This window comes from Parasteatoda tepidariorum, chromosome 9 (assembly GCF_982258835.1).
Source record: "Parasteatoda tepidariorum strain Cologne lab strain chromosome 9, Ptep-v5.0, whole genome shotgun sequence".
In the NCBI taxonomy this organism is placed as follows: Eukaryota; Metazoa; Arthropoda; class Arachnida; order Araneae; family Theridiidae; genus Parasteatoda; species Parasteatoda tepidariorum.
The window spans coordinates 66,580,158-66,600,533 of record NC_141763.1 but is presented as its reverse complement, the minus strand read 5'-3'; the positions used below and the strand labels follow the sequence as shown (position 1 = coordinate 66,600,533).

The 20,376-nt window shown below is 26.4% G+C and overlaps 1 protein-coding gene across 6 annotated transcripts in view; it reads right to left on the bottom strand.

The window, feature by feature from the left end:
* Positions 1–7,315: 7,315 nt before the first annotated feature.
* Positions 7,316–20,376, bottom strand: part of LOC107446848 (disintegrin and metalloproteinase domain-containing protein 11) — a 225,812-nt gene continuing 212,751 nt past the window's right edge. For 2 of the 6 annotated variants that reach the window (XM_071187142.2, XM_071187139.2), the window contains 4 exons: positions 19,227–19,449; positions 18,364–18,466; positions 13,570–13,725; positions 10,231–11,419 (listed from right to left, as the gene is read on the bottom strand). In XM_071187142.2, the coding sequence (XP_071043243.2) occupies positions 10,267–11,419; positions 13,570–13,725; positions 18,364–18,466; positions 19,227–19,449 (1,635 nt within the window). In that variant the 3' untranslated portion in view covers positions 10,231–10,266. Of the gene's footprint in view, positions 7,592–10,230; positions 11,420–13,569; positions 13,756–18,363; positions 18,467–19,226; positions 19,450–20,376 lie in introns of those variants that run through there. The other 4 variants (XM_043038688.3, XM_071187140.2, XM_071187141.2 and 1 more) reach the window with 4 other exon arrangements.

Below are 20,376 nucleotides of genomic sequence, written 5' to 3'. Positions count from 1 at the left end.
AAAATTTACATTTATGGTATAGAAGGGTAAGAAAAATTAAATTATTTAGTGATAAAAATTATCTGTTAGTTTTTGTTTCAATAATAAATTAGGATTTTCTAAAAAAAAAATTGGTAATTGCTGTTATAGTCATGTTGATAGAGGAATGAAAAAGATAATTAATGAGGTAAATAAGGAAAAAAAAAGGAAGGATTTAAAGGCGAACTTCTTCGGTAAAAACATTGAACGACTTCCAATTTTCAAATTCTGTTGCTGTAACACAAATAGAACAAAGCGGGATAAAAAGGAGGAAAGCACACTTATCATCCTAGCTAACATTTACCGAGCATTTCAGAGTATCGAAATAAATCGTATAAAAAGCGTTCCTTGCAAACGATCTTAATTCTTCGTGACAGTTTCCACCATAAGAGCGTGAAGCAACAGAATTATAAATTTGGAAGTCATTTTTTAACAAAAAGAACAAAATTGTTCTATTGGTAAAGTGTGAACATTTAAAATGGTTACTAAAGAATTTTTTTTTCTTTAAGAAAAAACTTTGTTACGTTATTCTTATCACAAACTTTAATTTTTTAGCCATTTTTTCTTTAAACATCGACTATCTTTGGCAGTGTAAATACATTTTTCGTTACATTAAAGGCTGGAATTAAATTATATATATATTTCTTAAAATTTACTTCTACGATTTTGACAAGAAATTTTAGATAGAGGAATATATTTTTTACAATTTTTAAGAGCTTGACATAACATTTAGTTTTTTTTTTCATTTAATAAAATATTAAAAACTAATTATTTTAGGTTTAGTCGCATTTTGTTCTTCATTGACAGACAATCTTTATAATTTTATTTTAATCTAAATTTATACAAATTTAACATTTTATTATTACAAGTAAAATTTTAAGTTACATTCAATGAAAAGGAAAACAAATGAGAAACTAAAATGAAAGAGATCACAGAATAACCTTTTATAGAAAAGAAAACTGACTATTAGTGTTTGAAGAATTTACTTTCTTAAGTAAATTATACGTAGGAAACTAAAGTAATTATATACTTTTTGCCCTTTATTAATCCCTAATTCAAGAATATTTTTAAAAAAATGCTAGTTTTTTTCTTTTTTAAAAAAATATGGAAGGTAAATATTATTTTTAAAAAAAGCAATTTTTTTTCCTTTGGTCAAAGTTTTTTGAAATTTTCAAACAGAAAGGAAAAAAGTGGAAATTAAAATAATTAAAGAAAAAAGCTGATTCACATTTTGTTGTAATAAAATTTTTTATCTTTTTTTTACTTAATTTATTAAAAATACTATTAGTTTGATTTTAATAACCTTAGTTATTGCTCACACTTTAAATAAATGATAACAGATTTGAATAATTATTAATATCTCAAAAATCAACTAATTCATAAAGTGCTATTATTTACAAATGTTGAGATATGAAAAAAGAAAAATGCATTTGACTTAAGTACCCCTAATGTGATGTACATGTATGCATTGACAATCATCAAAACTTAAGCTTTGTTGATTAAGTTTTCAGATTAATTTCTTTATAAACTACTTTTTCTTCAAAGACATATAATGCGAGTGCACACTGATTTGATTATGTTTGTTACGTGAAGTATTAAAAATAGAGTACTTTTTTATATATATATATATATATATATATATATATATATATATATATATATATATATATATATATATATATATATATATATATATATATATATATTTCAATTTGCATTTGTGCCTCTGTTCCTAATTTCAATTGATATTTAACTCCATTAAATTGATACCTTAAGACATAATTTTTTCCCTTTAAAACTTACAACTATAATTTGTCCTTAATTTCAATTGATATTTAATTCCATTAAATTAATACCTTAGACGTAAATGTTTTTCCCTTTAAAACTTATAGATATACGAGAAAAAAAAGTTTTTCTTAATTTACTTAAAATATAAAAGAAATGATAGAATATTACTATTTTTTTTAAATAACAATTCACTTAAATAATCCAAAGAAAATATCCATTTTATATTTTAATTAATTTATTTTAAATATTTAAATTCTGCATAATTTATGTCGAATTTCTCCATCAACGAATGCTGAATAGTTTTGAAAATTGTCTAATCACAAATGTACATTTTTTATTTCGAAAAATATTCATTTCAAATTGTTTTTTAATAAATATACATATATAGATATATATTTTCCAACATAGAATTTATTTAAGGAAACTCAGTACCAATGAAACAAACTCCAGTTTTGAATATTTTTACAGTAGATTATATATTAATAAGAATTTTAATACACATTAAAAACTCATTGTATCAAAATTATATATTAAAAACGTAATAAGAATATTAAATAATATTTTAAACCAAATAAAAATATCACTTTCCAAATCACATATAAAGTAGCTATAAATTTTTTTTCTTCTTTTAATTAAATTTTTTTATTTATAATTTAATTAAACATATTTTCCAAATGGCTTCAATTAGTTCATCAACAGTAATTTAAATCTAAGAACTATTATTAGAATTTAATTTAAAAAAAAATCTTGTAAAGAATGAAAGGTACAAAGTTTCCTTAATTTCATTATACATTTAATTTACAAGAAAAGAATAAATAAAGTAACAAAAAAAAAATCTTTTACGTGAAAAACGTATCAATAATTTGAATATTTTTTCATTTAACAAACTCAAATTTAATTCAAATGTTTTCTAAAAGTAAATTAATTGTTTTCTAAAAGAAAATTAAACATATTTATAAATGAATATCCTAATACTATGGAGCTAATTAGCTATTATGTACATACCTAAGTAAAATGAAATGATAACTATTCACATATCTACATATGTATGAAATATCAATCATTCGTAATCATTCACACAGACAATACTATTAAGTAAAAAAGCTCTCAACATTTTTTTCAAGCTTGTAAAAAAAGAATTTCTCAACTTTCTGTGAAATAAATAAAAAAAAGAAAGAAATAATAATTCATGAGCATACAAGAAAAATATTAATGTTAAATTTATAGAATGATTTTAATTTTGAATTTATTATGTGTGCAATAAACTATTAAAGTATCGAATTATAAAACTAAACCTCAGTTATAGCTTTATAGTATAATACTTTGAATTTATAGAATGATTTAACACCTTCATGGAAGAACATGTTAATTGAGATCTTGAAAAATTAAAAATTTCCTAATTATGGTAAACTGCAAATATAGAACAGCTATTTATTCTGTCAAATCTAAGTAAAGTAGTTTTAAAGAAGAAAAAAAGTGGTTTTAAACAATTTCTAGAACAAGTTTTTGTTTTTATAACATGTAATTATAGAACATTAAATTATTCTGTCAAATTTAAAAATAAAAGAGTTTCAAAAAGAAAAAAAAACGTTTTAGAACATGTTTTTTTTTCTCCAACTACCACCTTTCAATTGTGAGTAAATTAAATTGTGGAAGGTGGATAGATTGGTATATCTTCATAATTATTTATAATATTTAACAACAAAATCAATATAAAAGTTTTCAATTTTTTCTTAAAATGATAAAAGTTTTAATGGTATTTCCATATTGTTAACTGCTTATAAATAAATTTGATTTTAAAGTAAATTATAGCAGACACATCCTTTTAACAAAAAAAAAAAAAAAAAAAAAAAACATGACTATTTTATTGATTCAAAGAGAATTATTTAAAAATTAATATTAAAAATAGTTAAAACATCAAATTTCATTTGTGTTGTAAACTATTCTTGTCATTAATTTCACTGTTTTTCTTTTTTAAAAAAAATTTAAAATGTTCATGAATAGAAAAGTAGTATTTTAAAGATTTTTATTTTACTAAATACAATTGAAACACTTAATTTGAATTCAAATGGACGGAATTTAAATATACCTTTTGCTGCCTCTTTTTTTTGAAAATATAACTGTATTAATAACAAAATTTAAACATAATGATGTAAATAGTTTCTTTCAGTTTCAAGATGTAACACAAATAATAAATTATAAAATGGAATGTGAATTTAATTACTAAGGTATTTTCTAAATAATAATAAATAAAAAAAACTATTGTACTGATTATCAGGTACATGTTAATATAGACATTTCTAACAAAAGGACAAATCAAATTTAAACAAAACATACAAGTAACATTTATTAATACTTAACAACATAAAAATGTGAAATTGTTTATGATAAATAGAACTAAAATTACAGAAAAAAAAATTATTTTATGATCCTACATCAGCCTGGGCCAATTGGCCATGCGCTGTAGAAAAATATAAAAGTACCGATTTTTAAAAATCAATACATAAAATCTCTTTCACTTTCAAATTAAACTACAAAATCAGAGTAAAAGATAAAGATTTAAATAAATGAGTTAAAAATTAATATAATTTTTATGCTAGAAAAGAAAATGAAACTTAATAAAATTTATAACTTTAAACAATTTTTTCACAATAAAGGAAGAAACATTGAAACATTTTCCATATTATACTTAACAGAAAAGTAAACAGAAGACAATCAACAAGTGATTTTAAACTAATTCAGTTTTGTATAGTTAAAATGTGAAAATATTTTTGAAAACCTGTCTTAAAAAAACATATGGAAAATTGTGTTGAGAAATTCTTTCTGAAATTCACATGCAAAGCTTTATAACACTGTCTAAAACTAATATTTTCCTTCATTTATTTTTTGATCAATGGAGACATGCTTCAATAATTGATGAGGAATAAAAAAAGGCATACAAATGCTGTTATGAATGATTGGCTACATGAAAAAATTTAAAAAAAATTCCCACTTAACTTGTAAGTGCATTAGCATAAGAAAAAAGAATGAGTGATTTATGTTCAGAGAAATAAAACAGACATATTTTTCAATATTGATTTTTGATAATTTTTTAAATTCATATCAATAGTGAGAAAAAGTTTGGGATATCATCATATTAAATATTATTTAAATATAGGACTGAAAGCTTTTAGTCTTTATTTAAAACAATTGAAGAAATAATGTTTACAGATTTCAACTCTATTTTATTTCGAAGGAAATTAAATTATATTAAGATTTTATAAGAGAATTTTTTTACAGTGTTCAGGAGTAATTTTGTCAAACAATCCACAGTACACACAAAATTTTGTCAAATAATCCACTGTTCAGGGAAAATTTTTCCATACAATTCTCTTCTCAGAAAATCTTATCTAATGGTCACTAAGCAACAGATGTGTCTGAGAAAAACTTTTTCTTTAACATTGTTTAGTTATATTTTAAGTATTACTTTGACTGTTACAATTTTGCTTCAACATGTATGGAATTCAATGTTAAGTTTAAACTTTTAATATCTGTGTTCATTTCATTAGGTAATTTGTTTTATGTAATTTTAAATAATGATTACTTATTCAAGTAAAATTTAATAAATTCTCGTTGCGAATTAATCAAATAATTGTTCAACCCCTTCCTTCTCGCTCCCGTGAAAATGACGGGGTGAGATTTGGCCCGCTATTTCTCGCACCTGTGATATTGACGGGCTGGAGTGTTCAGTAGTAACGCGCCAATAAGAATAAAGCTAATTCATTTTCTTTGCCCGGAAAACATTTTATTTCTCATTTTACACACCTGATGGCAGTATCAGGATATTTTTAAGGTAATTCTAGATAGTTAGTTTATTTTAAACTAGTTGCAGCACTAATCAAATACGTAATACAAATACAAAAGTAAAAAAAATAGGCACTTTTATGACCGTTTTCTTGAAAATTAACCGATCGTTAAGGGGTTAAATGTTTCTTTTCTATTCAAAAGGATGAAGAGCTGAATACAGTAATTTTTACTGTGTATAATAATAAATAATTTACATAACTTATTAGAAGAAAATGTTAAGCAATCTTTTTCAGGTTCATAAATATGTTATAGTTAGCATTAAATATAGAGAACATGACAAGTGTTTTGCAAAGTTTTTGAAATAAGACAGTTTTTTAATTCGAAAAATTCTTTTGAAAACAAATTTCTAATGATTCCATGCATCATAAAGCAGATTTTAAAATGTTTAATTAACATGCTTCTTTACAGAGCCATCAATTACCACAAAAAAAAAATAGTATTTGAAAGATAACACATAATAAAAAATTTTTAAATTGAAACATAAAGTCCCAAACTTGAAATCTGCATAAGGTGACCACTTGAAATGATAGGTGGTCAAATTATAAAGTAATATTTTACCAGTTTGTTGCTTGATTACAGAAATTAACTAAGGAAAGTAGTCAATAGATTAAAAAAAGCAAACATTTCAAAACACAAATGCAGCCCAAACTTTTCCTACAATACCATTCTTAAAATGTTAAATTTGCTAATTAGAATAACTATCTGTTTTATTTCTCATAGAACAAGTTGTTCAGTTGGTGTTTTATTTAAAAAAGTCTAAAAAAGTGTGATGCTTTGCACACAATTAGATGAAAGTTTATGAGTTCACATTAGTAGCTGCCATATTAAAACCACCTTCTGTCCTTTATTGATGAAAATTGAATATTGATGCGACTTATTTTTCTTTTACATTTCATATTCAAGAAAATGTCAAAATTGACACAAATTTTGAATACAAAAATAAAAATAACTAATTATTCAGTTTCTATGTTTATGAATGATTCTACTAATAGCTGAATAAATTATTTCCTATTAATGAAAAGTATTTGAATTAGATAAAATTTTAAATTATCTGAAACATATTTTAAATGTTTTCAACACAACATAAATCATTTTCGTACAAGAAAGTTTAGCTTAGGGGTGCACAACATTTTTCGTAGTTGACCATAAGAAACAAAATTTTGGTTTTCTAGGTACCTACGTAGTGATTTGCATAGATAATAAAATACTTGCATAGATAATAAAATATTTCTTAGTGCAATAAAAAGAAAAGAAAATTGTCTTAAAAAATTAATGGACAAAATGCAGCAAATTAATACATTATACGCGTAAACTCTGTACATACGTTTTGCCCACTTAAGTCTACTTTAATAAGATTTAAAAAAAAATTGAGGAAAAAGCAACTTTAATATTCTCTTTTACTATTTTTAAATTATTAACATTTTTTGTTTTTAAATAATTTCTCCAGCTGCATTTGTCTTGTACTTGTAATCAAAGTTTAGAGTTTCAACTATAGATAGTTAAATCTCGACATTTGGTATTAGGGTTTATTTTGAAGTTTTAATGTTATAATTTGAATATTTCTTTACAGTTCATTGAAATCAATTTGGAAAAAAAAACACTTATATAACTTCTTAAGCTAGTTAGGTAATTTTTTTTTCAAATTATTGTTGGCTCTTAGGCAGGGGTCTCGATCATTTAAGGATCACATTTAGCTTCTGAGGTATGTGCACCCTTAATCTATTTACACAAAATTATTTAATAAGAATTCAAAGGTCGTTCATGAAATTACGTAATACAACAGTTTTAAATACATATAAAGAAACAGTAAAACCATAACAAAGTTTACTGTCAGCTGACAGAAATGATTAAATTTTAAACATTTTTTCTTGTGTTTTGTTTTGTTTCAGACAAAAAGTTTTCAGTAAATTAAATAATCTTCTTCCTTAGCAAGCCTTACCTAGAATAAATTAAATACCTAGTTTATGTGTGATAAAAAGAAAATGTTATCTTTTATCTCTTCTTAAGTTTCTTCCTTAATATGAGCTACAGCACCAATTATATTTAAGAGGTGAAATTATTCTACAGTTTAAGAGTTATGAAAAATAATTTTATTCCAAAATCCTTTTTATATTGCTTTAAATGTTACTTGTATAAATTATTAACAATCATAGATGCATTTGGAAATTACAGATCTTAAAATTTTAGAAGTAAATTAGAGATATAGTAGTTTAAGCTGATTCGAGCTTAAGTAATATATAAAAAAATAACTTTTAAGCATGTATGGGAAATTTATAAATAATCATAAATTAATTTCTTTCAGTAGTATATTCTATTTTATAATAGCACAAATTTTAATCATATCATTTAAGGAATAAGAATTTTTTTCAACTTTATGATACTGATTTGATATTCTTTTTTTGTTAATATTCAAGGTAGAAAGTGGCGGATAAATAAAAAAATCTCATCTAACTAAAACAGCTAAGAATGTGGATAATAATATTTAAAAAAAAATGGAAGTAATATTTATATTATAAGTGCATAGACTTAAATTATGATAGTTAATATAAAAACCTCATTAAGCTTGCAAGGTGAATTTCGAGCACAAAAAGTAGTCAATAGAAGAGAACTATTATCCACTTAAATACAGCTGTAAAATTATCTAATTGAAGATAAGTTTTTTAGGCACTTTTAAGTAAAAGTATGCATAAAAGATAACTTAGTAAGCAAGTATTTAAGCCTTTTGTGTAAATGTTTTTATGTCCCAGTAAAATTTTCAAATTTGAAATAGAATAACTTTAAAATTTTAAGCTGAATTTTTTATTTTTGAAAAATTAGTTATTATGTAATATTTATATAAAACCAGTTAAAATATTAATTTTTTATAAAACTTATAAATTTGATATGTAAATATGTTTTGTTATAATACTTTAAAATAATTTTGACTAGAATCTGTTTCTTTGAATAATACAAACAAGTAAAATTACTTCAACTGCAATAAAATTCAGTTAATAAAATAACATCAGGAATTTTAATTTTTACATTGTTTGATAAATTTTAGAGAATATCATGAAATAAATATAGAATGTTAAGATATCTTTTTGTACTATAATAATGGGTTTTAATTTGGGGTAAATTAAGAGGTTAGCAAATATTAAAAAATAATTGTATAGTAAATATTTTTGAAGTAAAAAATTCGCAAAATATAAATAAGTTAATGTGACAATGCATATATTATTAATTAAGAACAGCTTTTTTTAGTTATTTAAAGGAAAAATAAATTTTCATATAGAACTACATTGGAAATTATTAAAATAAAAGCAAAAAAGAGGTTACTGACACAAAAAAAAACTTGAATAAACAAATCTTTTACTCTATCATTAGACAATGCTTAAATTAGAATGAAATTATAGTCATTGTACTTTTTGAATTTTAAAATAACAAATCATTTATGATTTTAAGTTAAGACCTAAAGTAGATATAAAATAGTTCAAATAGTATTAAAAAATATAAGTGGAATTACCATGTGCAAGTAAATATATATCTTAAAACATAAATTTATTCAATAAAATAAACTTGCAGAAATTAGAAAATGAAATTCATTAATTAAATATTTTTACCAAAAATATTTACTAACCAATTGGAATAACTATAAACAATTTTATTAAAATTTGCGAGAAAAAGAAATGCAATAATTTGTAATTAAACAAAAAAATACATGAAATAATTAAGAAATATTGGTTTTGAAAAATAGGTTATTTAATTCAACATTTTTAACATGGGACTTAATTATGATTTACTAATAATTTGCCCTCAGAGTAAAAGTAGGTTATAAGATTAGACTTAAGTCTACTGTTTACTATACAATAAAGTATATGTTCATAACTATTTTATTTTTAATAATTCTTGAAAACAACTCAACTGATTTTTTAACATATTATAAATAAAATTACCAATTGATTTTTAATTTCTTAAGATCAAAACATATTTTCAAAACTTAATTAATATAACCTAAGTAATAGACTCAAAACATAAAAATCAAGTTTTTTTAGAATTTTAAATATTAATTCTACAATTTCGAGATTTAATTATGGCAATTTAATTAGTTATTGACCTTGATTATCCAAAGAAATATTAATAGTTATTTAAACATATTAAATTCTGAGGGCAAGATGTCCAAATGTTAGGAACCCTTAAATTAATAATGTATTTATATTTTAAATACTGTATATATTTTATTATATTATATATTTTAAATATTACATACTTTAAAGCATTCCTCGATAATTCACAATTACTTTGAATTCAGCTTCCATAATTTATAATAGAAAGTTAAAAAGTCTGTGTACATGTGAAATATATAAGTATATTTTTATCTAAATAAATCTTAAGAAAAAGTGACCGTGAATGTGAGCAAAAACCAAATCTTCAAAAGTGGTGGCATGCAGCAGCAACCTGATTTACTGAGCAAATGTAATTTCTATGTGCAGATGCCACATGAATAAGTTAAAAACTTGCCCTTTATTAAGATGTGATTTCCATAAAATGATTTCCTATAAATTCTTGATATTTAAGTCTTTTGAATAACAATAAATTAAATGACTAGCAATTCTTTTATTTAATTAAAATCATATGTTAGACCTTGTACTCCGGAAATTTCTTTTTTCCTTTTCTTTTGGCTCCCGAAGGAGGTTGGGAGCCGGAAGTGGAGGAGCTAGAAGAAGGCGGAGCAGTTACGGGTAACTGAGCACGATCCGACCTAGTTGTAGATGGAGGAAAATAACCCTTATCATCGTACAGTCCATCGTAAATTTCATCGGATGGTGGACTAGGTACATACTCACAACCGTCAATTTTTAGTGTTTTGTCTTGTGGCTGTTTAATGTTTAAGTTCCTCTCATAAGCGTAATCTGGTTTGTAAGTAATCGGGAGGGCCTCTTCACTCGCACTACGGACAAACTGATGCGCTGCGTCGTAATCCCCATCTTCTCCTTCATCCTCAATGCTACCCTCTTCATCAAACTCTTCCTCATCTTCTTCCGTCTCCGTGGGAGGGACTCGTGTAAAACGGCCTGAAACGTCACCAGCAGATTGCCTCTGCTTTCTGCCTAAGTAGAACTGTAGCCCTGGCTCTAGCTGGCTTTCAGTACCACTTGCACTGTCCGTCCTATCCACTCGATAATGACGATCAGCTTCTGGCTCACTTAGACGAAGATCAGAACCTGCTGGGGATACGTGCAAAGGCTGGTGTTCAAGTTGCCGCAAAAGATCTTCTAAGTTTCTTATCCTAATTGGTCCACAAGGTGGCACCATGTCCTCAGCTTCCTCACTGCTCGTGTTCCCTAGATGTTCAGTACTAGTTTTAATGACACTGTAATCTGCTACAGCGTCCATAAATGTTTTTTTGGTATCCTGTGGACTTCCCTGGCTATCGAGTGGACGATGGGAAGACACAGTGTGAAGGGCCTCTAATATTTCTTCGTGATATCCATTCAAGCTCTTTAAAGTTCTTTCAACTTCTGTTAGTGCATCACTGTTACGCTCACCATGGCTGTCTGCCTGACTCATTATATCTTGGTTATCTGACTGAGACGCTTCGTCACTCCATTTTTCTTTATCCGATCTGATTGCTCGCTTTAATATTCCCTTCTCTGGAACCTTAGAGAGATTGTTAGGTGACAGTTCAATAAATGCAGAGGTCTCATCAAGTAGCTCTTCACCATCTGAACACGATGTGTCTTTCAACTGTAAAACCTGCTGTCTTTTTAATTCCTGAAGCTTGTCTTCCCTGCAAAAACAATTAATACCTTTAAATTTGCCAAAAAGATTTAAGAATTGTTCAAATAATCTATAATATTTGTGATGTCCAAATCTAAAAAATATTGTCAAACGTCTTGATTTTATTAAAAATAATATTTCTGTTCCTAAAACAATGAATGCTAATTATCAGCAGTTTTAAAAAATACAAGAACGAACACTAATTATCAATATGAAAAAATCAATCTTTAATAAAAACTCAGACTCTTACCCCCCCCCCCTAAAGCTTTTAGAATAGTTGAAAAGATTGGAATATTCTGTATCTGGAGGAATTTTGTTTTACCCAAAATCCAGCCCTGTGTTTTTAATCAGTGGAACACATTTCCATATAAAATAATCATAATCTTCTACTATTTTAGAAAGAATAAACTATTATTGATTGAAATGTTTATGTATAATAAATAAAACAACATGAAAAGAGTATAAACATTGTCATATAAACAGAAATAGGATAGTTTACAAACAATAATGAAGCTACACTGTGTAAACTATGGTACTTTAAGACTAAAGACTTTCGAATTTCTATGTTCTTTCTTAATAAAAACCCTCTTCTTAATAAAACCCTGTTGATAATAATATGAATGTCTACTTTAAAGACATAATCATAAAAAATAAAAATTTCATGATTAGGATAAAAATGGAAATAGTAATTGATTCAATAATCAAAAATAAATAAATAAAGGAAAAATTAAAACCAAAATTTCTAGATCTATTCAACTGAAATATGAATCCTACATAAATCTGTTGGCAAGCTATTTTTATTCTATGATGGAGAATTACCTATCCTGGGGACAAGGAGGAACTTTTTTTGTGTCCCCTCTATGATTTTTGATGCATTTGACACACTTTTGCACTGAACCGGAATCACAGAAGCTTCTTTTTTATTGTTGAAACACAGAGATGTACTGCTTGCCACAAATATGAGAATTATTGACCTTTGGAGAGTTCATTTCAAAAAGGAAATATTCCCCTTTTTCATTTCCCTTTGACATAATAGAAAGTGCTTTTTTATACACTATCTGGACACTTACCTAAAAGATCAAATTTGGGGGTGTAATTTATCATTTGGCCTGAGACTCTTAATTCCTGCAGCTGGATACATAAACTTCAAATTATGGACATTTTGAACAATGCTGTTTTCCCAACTCCATAGCAGTATTTCAGAGGCCATTTTTCTTCCAGAAGAATAACTGTTTGATTTTGATTCACTTATTGAGACATGCACCGCCACAGTTTGACACATTGGATGTCTTAAAACTGGACTGACCTTCTCAGATCCTTGATCTAAATCCCATAGAATAACTTTGGGAGAAATCAAAATGCAGATTACAAATACAACAAAATCGACAATCCTCTCTTCAGAAGTGGTGGTCACCTGGAAGCCATTATTTGTTGGCAAACTATTAAAAACTGGTGGAAAGTATCCCCATGTGTTTGCAGGTCATCACTGATGCAAAAGGGGAATCAACGTCACTTTAATGTAAGCGTCTACCACTGGGTGTTCAGATACTTTGGGACTGAACTTGGATACTGAAAAAATCCTATGTTTGTTTATCAGGGTGCGTAGCCAAATTATTCAATAAAAATAAGCACATTTTAAGCACTTTTCAAGTACTCAAAAAATATTTGTAATCACTTTTAAAAAATATCATAATTAGGCAGGGTTTGAAACTTCTTGACAATTGACGGTTTTATTTTGTTTTAACCATCATGTCGGAAAAAAAAAACTTTTGACACTGTTTCTGACAATTGTTAAAAATCATGAAATTTTGAATCATGTAAAATGAAAGGCGTTTTAATACGCTAAGGAATGACAATACGCCGAAATAGATCAGGGTTGAAGTAATTGGGAAAACATTTAATAGAACAATGTGAACTGCGTCTTTTTGTGTAATTTGAAGGGAAAATCAACATGGTAAAGAAAAAATCTCATTTTGAAAAAGGGAAAATTAAGCACATTTTAAATGAAAAAAGCACTTTTAAGGGCTTTTGAGAAACAAAAATCGAAAATAAGCACCTTTAAGCATTTTTTTAAAACACTACGTACCCTGTTTATATGAAATGATTTGTGCAATTTTTATGTTTTAACTTTGCCCTATTTCAAGAGGTTAAAGTGTTTACCTGTAGGAAGGCATACTTCCGAAAGTAATAATACGGTTCACGTTTTCCTGGGAAGAGCTATCATCAACCTTGATGGAACCTTGAGTGGATGAAAATTTGCGACTTGAATGTTTTTTCAGGTGGGATGGGTCCGGCTTGGGCATAGCACTCTGTCTTCTGACAAAAGGAATGTTGCAGTCACAGTGTCTTACACACATAAAACAACACAAATCAAAAGTATAAAGAGCAACACAATTAATTATTGTTTTGAGCAACTAGTTTACTCAAAAATATTAACAAGAATATATATATACAGAAGAAAACACAAACTAAAATGTTAAGATGCCTCTAATTTATTGCGTAGATACAGGGGGTGGACAAAATATGGAAACTCTTCTGTACTAATACATTTTCTCATATTGCTCCAGAAACAGTTAAATAATTTCAGAAGTCAGAATTCTATATTTCAGAATTTTATAACTTCAGAAGTGTTCAGATCATACAATTTCTCATACATATCAGTGAAGTTTAAAGCTTTTAAATGTTTGAGGAAGCGACAATAAGATACAAACAGAAAATGTTTTTGAACAGCCTATTCCAAAAGATTTGTAACAGTTGCAACAGTTATTTTGGTTATTATATGCAATAATTACACAAAATTTTGTAAGCCAAGCTTAATATTTACAGAAATACAGACATTTTTAATAAAAAAAAAGCTAATTTTTCTATAACTTTAAAAATATTCAACAGAATTAATTTTTGGCGCAATTTAAAATGAATTACAAAATTTTTGCTTTAAAATTTGAATTTTTTTTTTTCAAAACTGTGTAATATGTAAGCAATTAAAGTAGTTTTTTATACTACGCATACTCTGAAAAAAAAATTCTACATAATTTTCAAATTTTCTACATAATTTTGTAGTGAATCGCATTTGGCGACTAATGAAGAAAATCTGATTTTAATATCTCAGAAACTCAAAAAGTTTTGAGCAATTTTCTAAATAGTTTTTGTACTTTTTAAAAGAATGCTTAAAATAATAAGAGGTTTACTACATATTTCATTTTGTAGTATTAAACAAGATTTATTAAAAATTACAACAGCATTGTTGAGAATTATCCCCATAAAAGCATCTTTTTCTTCATCTGTTTTCTTTTCTTACTATCAAGTTATGATGTATGAACGTTCATTATAATGTTTCAACATTTGTTATTAAATTCGGTTTCATGATACAAAATAATATTTGTAGAAAATCCCATATCATTTTGAGCTTTCTTTTATAAAGTACGAAAACTTCTCAGAAAATTGCTCGAAACGTTTTACATTTTCAAGATATTTTAATACAATATCATATATACCTTTTTCATTAGTTGCGAAAGATGGCTTACAGCAAAATTAAGGCTGTGCATGCGCAGTTTACAAAAACAACTTTAATTACTCATATCATACGCAGTTTTAACCCACTGATGGTTCTGCACGTAAAAAGTCGCATTTTAACCTGCAGTCTTCTCTGCATAGCAAAACCGGTTTTCCCATGTTAACTGATAGGGGAACTGTGTGTAGGGGAGAAACATTCTCCCAATTTTGCCCATTCCTTAACCGCCAGTGGGTTAAACAAATTTTTTCTCAAATTTTAAAGCAAAAAATGTGAAACAAAAAAATTTGTTTTTCATAAAAATGTCCATACCTCCATAAATACTTAAACTAGGCTTACGAAATTTTGTGTAATTATTGCATACAATAACTTCAATAACTGTCACAAATCAATTGCTACATTTTTTGGCATGGGGTGTTGAAAAACATTATTTTCAGTTTGTAATTTATTGCTGAAGATATAAAATAATTCGTTATGTATTTCTGGAGAAATATTAATTTTTTTATTAGTATAGAAGTGTTTCTACTATTTTGTCCACCACCTGTATTTTCACTTCTGAACTTTTGATTAAAAAACCCGTTAAAAATATTACTAAATGATTTCAAATTATGCCATTTTTTTAAAGTTTATTTAGCAGAATAGCTGCTACACTTTTCAACACAAATTCCATTGCTGAATACAGCATAAATATTATCATTGCTTAACAATTTAAATGTACCATGTGTCGAAAAAATTCACTAGGCAAGAGAAATGATTTGTGACTAAATAGCACAAAATAGCATTGGGAATTGAGTAAAAAAAAAACAACAATAGCAATTCTATGTGTGTCAGCACACAGAATTTGTTTGTATTATTAAAAAAATATCTTGTGATATAGCATTTTGATATTCTAAAGCATGTTTGTTAATCAAAATATATTAAAAAGGAAACATACAAAACTAAGAGACTTACTCTATAATTAATTCTTAAAATTTACTGGTTTTAAACTTAATACATTCAAGACCTCACTCATTTTAAAAACAATATATTTAAATATTGTTGTATGTAGTGACAAAGTAAAAGTGTAAAACGAAAGTGAAAGGACAACCCAAATCTTATGGAAATTAATTACCTGTCGAATTGGATGAAAATTTAATATGTTGTATTAACATTCTGTGCAAAAGTTCTCTTTGACACAAAACTCAAAAATGGTAAAATTCCAAAATACAGAGAATTGGACATGGGATATAAGTAATGGTCAGTGTGTTGAAAGGTGCTTGAAGCACACTTGCCTGCAGCATTGGACATTGAGTAATTGCCGACACATTGAGAGTGTTATATGTTTTTAGAATATGCAATGTATAGAGAAATCAAATATCCATCTATAAAATTAATCGAATGTATCTACGATGTAGCCAATTGACCTCTCCAACAAAATGTAAATAATATTCAAATAACTGATGATTAGCTATGTTTATGCGTAACTACATATGTTTGCATATATCCAAGGATCTTTTTGTTTCAACAATCAGTCCTGATAAGGGCTATAACATGTACAAAATCTGATCAAACCACCTCCACATGTAGAACATTGGTTAATGCTAATGTCATGATAGAATTGAGAAATACTATTTATGTTTGTTTATCTCAAAAGCTATAAATTTTTTGGACATTTTGCTCAGCAGAACTTTTGATAAGAATGTTTTGAACTACAACCAATTAATTTCCATGAGATTTGAGTGGAGTCCTTTCCTGATGAAGAGTATGTTGATGTGCTCTACAGAAGCAGCCAAATATTGAATTATTAGGAAATGATAGAAGTTTTATTAATGAAATGTTCTACTGTTTCCCTTTTACAAAATGTGCCAGGATCACTAACTTCAATCTAGATTTTTCAAATCTTTGTCAAAAATGATGTAAGAAAATAGACACAATATTAGTGGCAAATTAATATTTAAGCAAGGAAAGGACAAAAGGCAATCAAATTATGTTAGATTACTAATAAGAAATGTGGGATAAAAGTATTCCTTCAAACCAGTTTGAAAGTCTGTTGAAACTTGTTTTTGTAATGATCACTTTCTCTGTTTTCTCCAGCAATCAAATAAGTTTTGACGTTTTTAGTTCTATTTTCTTCAGTAGTAATTGAAAAGTGCTTTTGATTTTTTTTCTCAATAAAACATTAATTTTTAGCCTCTAATGCATGTACTTTTTTACTTGATTTTCGACAAGAATTCTAAAACTGTACATTTAAAGTGGTCGGTCACAAGTGAACATAATATCTATTATGAGGTACTATGATTTATTCAAAATTTTTTAACACTCTTAACAAACTTTTCTCTACCTCTACTGATTACATAAATTTATTGACAGAAAGTTTAGTCAGATTTTGTTCATTTAAAATTATATTTGCTTTTAAATATTAGATTTTTATTTTTAATTATTAAAAATACGGTGTTATGAACTGTGATACTGAATCGAGTTCGATTGATAAACTAACTGCAAAATTTACATTTTGTAAGCATAATGCTATAGAATTAACATGTTTCTTAATTTGAATAAGTATCAAAAATAAAATACTTAAAATAGAAAATTAAAGTAAAATATTAAACACTAGAACTAACAGCTCTTTCTTGCACACACGATATTTAATTTTAAAAGCTTAAAAAAGCATGACTTTATGTTTTTAAATTTTTATGTTGTTAATACAGTAGAAGATTGTCATTCTATAAGCTGCAACTCTTCATAAATCACATTAGCTTTGTGAGTGTAAAAAATAAAATTTGTAGTAAAGAAATTTCTATAACTAAAAAAGAATTATTAACTTCTTACATTAATTGCTTAATTATTTGCTAAGAAATTAAAATTTCAAAAGCTAAACAAATCAAAATTGATTCATTAATTTGTTCATAGTTCTAATGTGGCAAAAAATATTTAAAAAAAATTTGTAAACAATAAATACTTAAGTTCATATTTTTTGTATTTCTAAGTATTTGTATCCAAACTAATTTAAAGCACTTAACTATTAACTCGTTCTAAACTAATATTGCCATATTTATTTTAAAGATGAGTGAAATGGTCTATATAACACAAAATTCCATAAAACACAAAGATCCAGATTTCAAGAATTGTGCTATAAAGATCTTTTACTGTAATATACATTTTTCCGTAAAAAATGTTTAATTGCTTTCTATTAAATTAATGAAATTGTTTTTTTAAAATCTCTAAAAAGTACATGTAGAAAAAATATTAAAAAAACATTACCAGAGTTTAATTAATATTTTTGGCAGTTGTGAGTAAATTTTTCTGAGTATCTTTCCAAAAAAAAAAAAAAGATGTTTGATTGTTATTTTGCATTCTTATATAGCAATAACAATTATAAATGCCGTGTTAAAAATTGTTTTGAAGAGATAATGTCTTACAAGCCTTTATAATTAAACAAGAAATAAAACAAGTCTAGAAATTACCTGTAGCAGGTGGCTAATAAAGCGAAGAAAATAAACACTCCACCAACAACACACACAAGAACTATTACGAGTGATGGGGTGCTGAGGACATCTTTCTTTCCCACTGATAACAAAGATAAGCACTGATAAATCAACAATATATTTTGGACAGAAAATCAATATTTTTAATATAATTGTTACAGAAATTGAATTCTATATACAGTGAAACCTCTAGTTGTGGACACTCCTGCAAAACGAACACCTCTCAATACGGACATATTTTTCTCCCCCGTGAATCTTCTACTAATAAACCATTATGTACATTCTCTGAAAAATGAACACTTCCGTAACCGGACGAGAATGGTCATTTTTGCCTTGAAACGTTATTTTCTATCCCTTCAAACCGGACATTGTTTTTTCTAAATTTGAAAAAAAAAAAAAAACTTTCTCTGAGGAAAAAAAAATATGCAACTTTTCACCATTTTTAAAGTATGTTAATTTTTTCCCTAATCCAAAACTAAAAATATTAAGATATTTCTCTACTAAAGAATCAATCTTTCTCCTATCACCTAGTCTTATCTTTCCAAATTGCCTATCACCTAGTCTTATCATGCCACTATAATCATAAGTATAAGATAATCATTTTTAACATTTTTGATTGCATACGTTATAATACATTTATACAAAATGACTCAATTACTATAGAAACGTGTTGGCAATAAATATGAATATAAATTATTTTATAATCACCTTATATTCCTTACAAAATTAGCTCTATTTACTTTAAATATGTGATTAAAAACATAGTTATAAACACCATTAAAAGGCCATTAAAAAGATTTCTTAATACAGTGCAGTAGAATAAAAAAAGGAAATGCTCTCACCCCCGTACGGAGTATTTGATTTAGATGTTTTGTTTCTCCAAGCATCTACCGCATCCAAGGTTGGTTTCTTGGTTGTCATTGAGTCACTTTCTCCAGGTTTCCTTAAAGTTCCAGGAGGTGTATTAGCATGATCTACGGTATCGGGCCTTGAACTTTTCGGTTGACTACAATCAAAGGATGTCCAGCTTGCATCACAGTGACAAGTGTTGATATTAGAACAAACCTGCATGTATAAAGAAAAGTTTGAATAATAAAAAACTTCTACTTGAAATAAAAAGCAAAGAAATGTGAATCCTTATTATACAGAGAGAGAATATGGCAGCAAAAAGAGACATAACATTCATCAAACAAAAATGATTCTTTGTGGTATAAAACCATGAATATGCTATGTACTATTGGAAAGAACAGATTTTTTTTGCACTGAAATCTCAAGTGACAAAAAATATAGCCAGATTCAGTTTGCCCAAACTGCAGATATAAAGTAATATTACAATGCTACATGACTAAGAACATGAATAGACAATAATTGCGAAATACTTTGTGTCTAGTAACATGAACAAAAAATTATAATGAATGTAAGTAAAAAAAAAAAGAAATATATGTGCAGTTTAAAATTTAGAATAAAGTGCAGAATTCAGAAATTAAAATAAAACTGCAATACAATTAATATAACATTCAATTATCAAAACTGTCTTTCTTTTAAAGCTGTATCAGATCTGAATGTTATATTTCCTTACAAAATTAGCTCTAAATTAGAGCAGATCTTTTTAGCATAAAAATACAATAAAGATAGGTACACGCTTTAAAATTGCAAAATCAAATATAATACAAAAAGTAGTATTTTCAAATATTGAAACACTCAGCAAAAAGGAAAAATGAATGGCCAATTCTAATTCGTTTACTGAATTTTAGTAGACAATCCTATTACAGATTACTCTCTTTTTATACAAAACTAATTATACTTAAATAAAATAAAAGAATACTGAAAAATATTAGTTTTTAGGCACTGAAAAAAGAGCTATAATTCCATATGGATTGCAGTACTTTTTTCAGTGCCTTCAAACTTTATTTATTTTTGGTATTTTTCATAGTCTCAGAGTTAAGGTGTAACCATTTAATTCAATGATGGAGTAATAAATTAATAAATTGA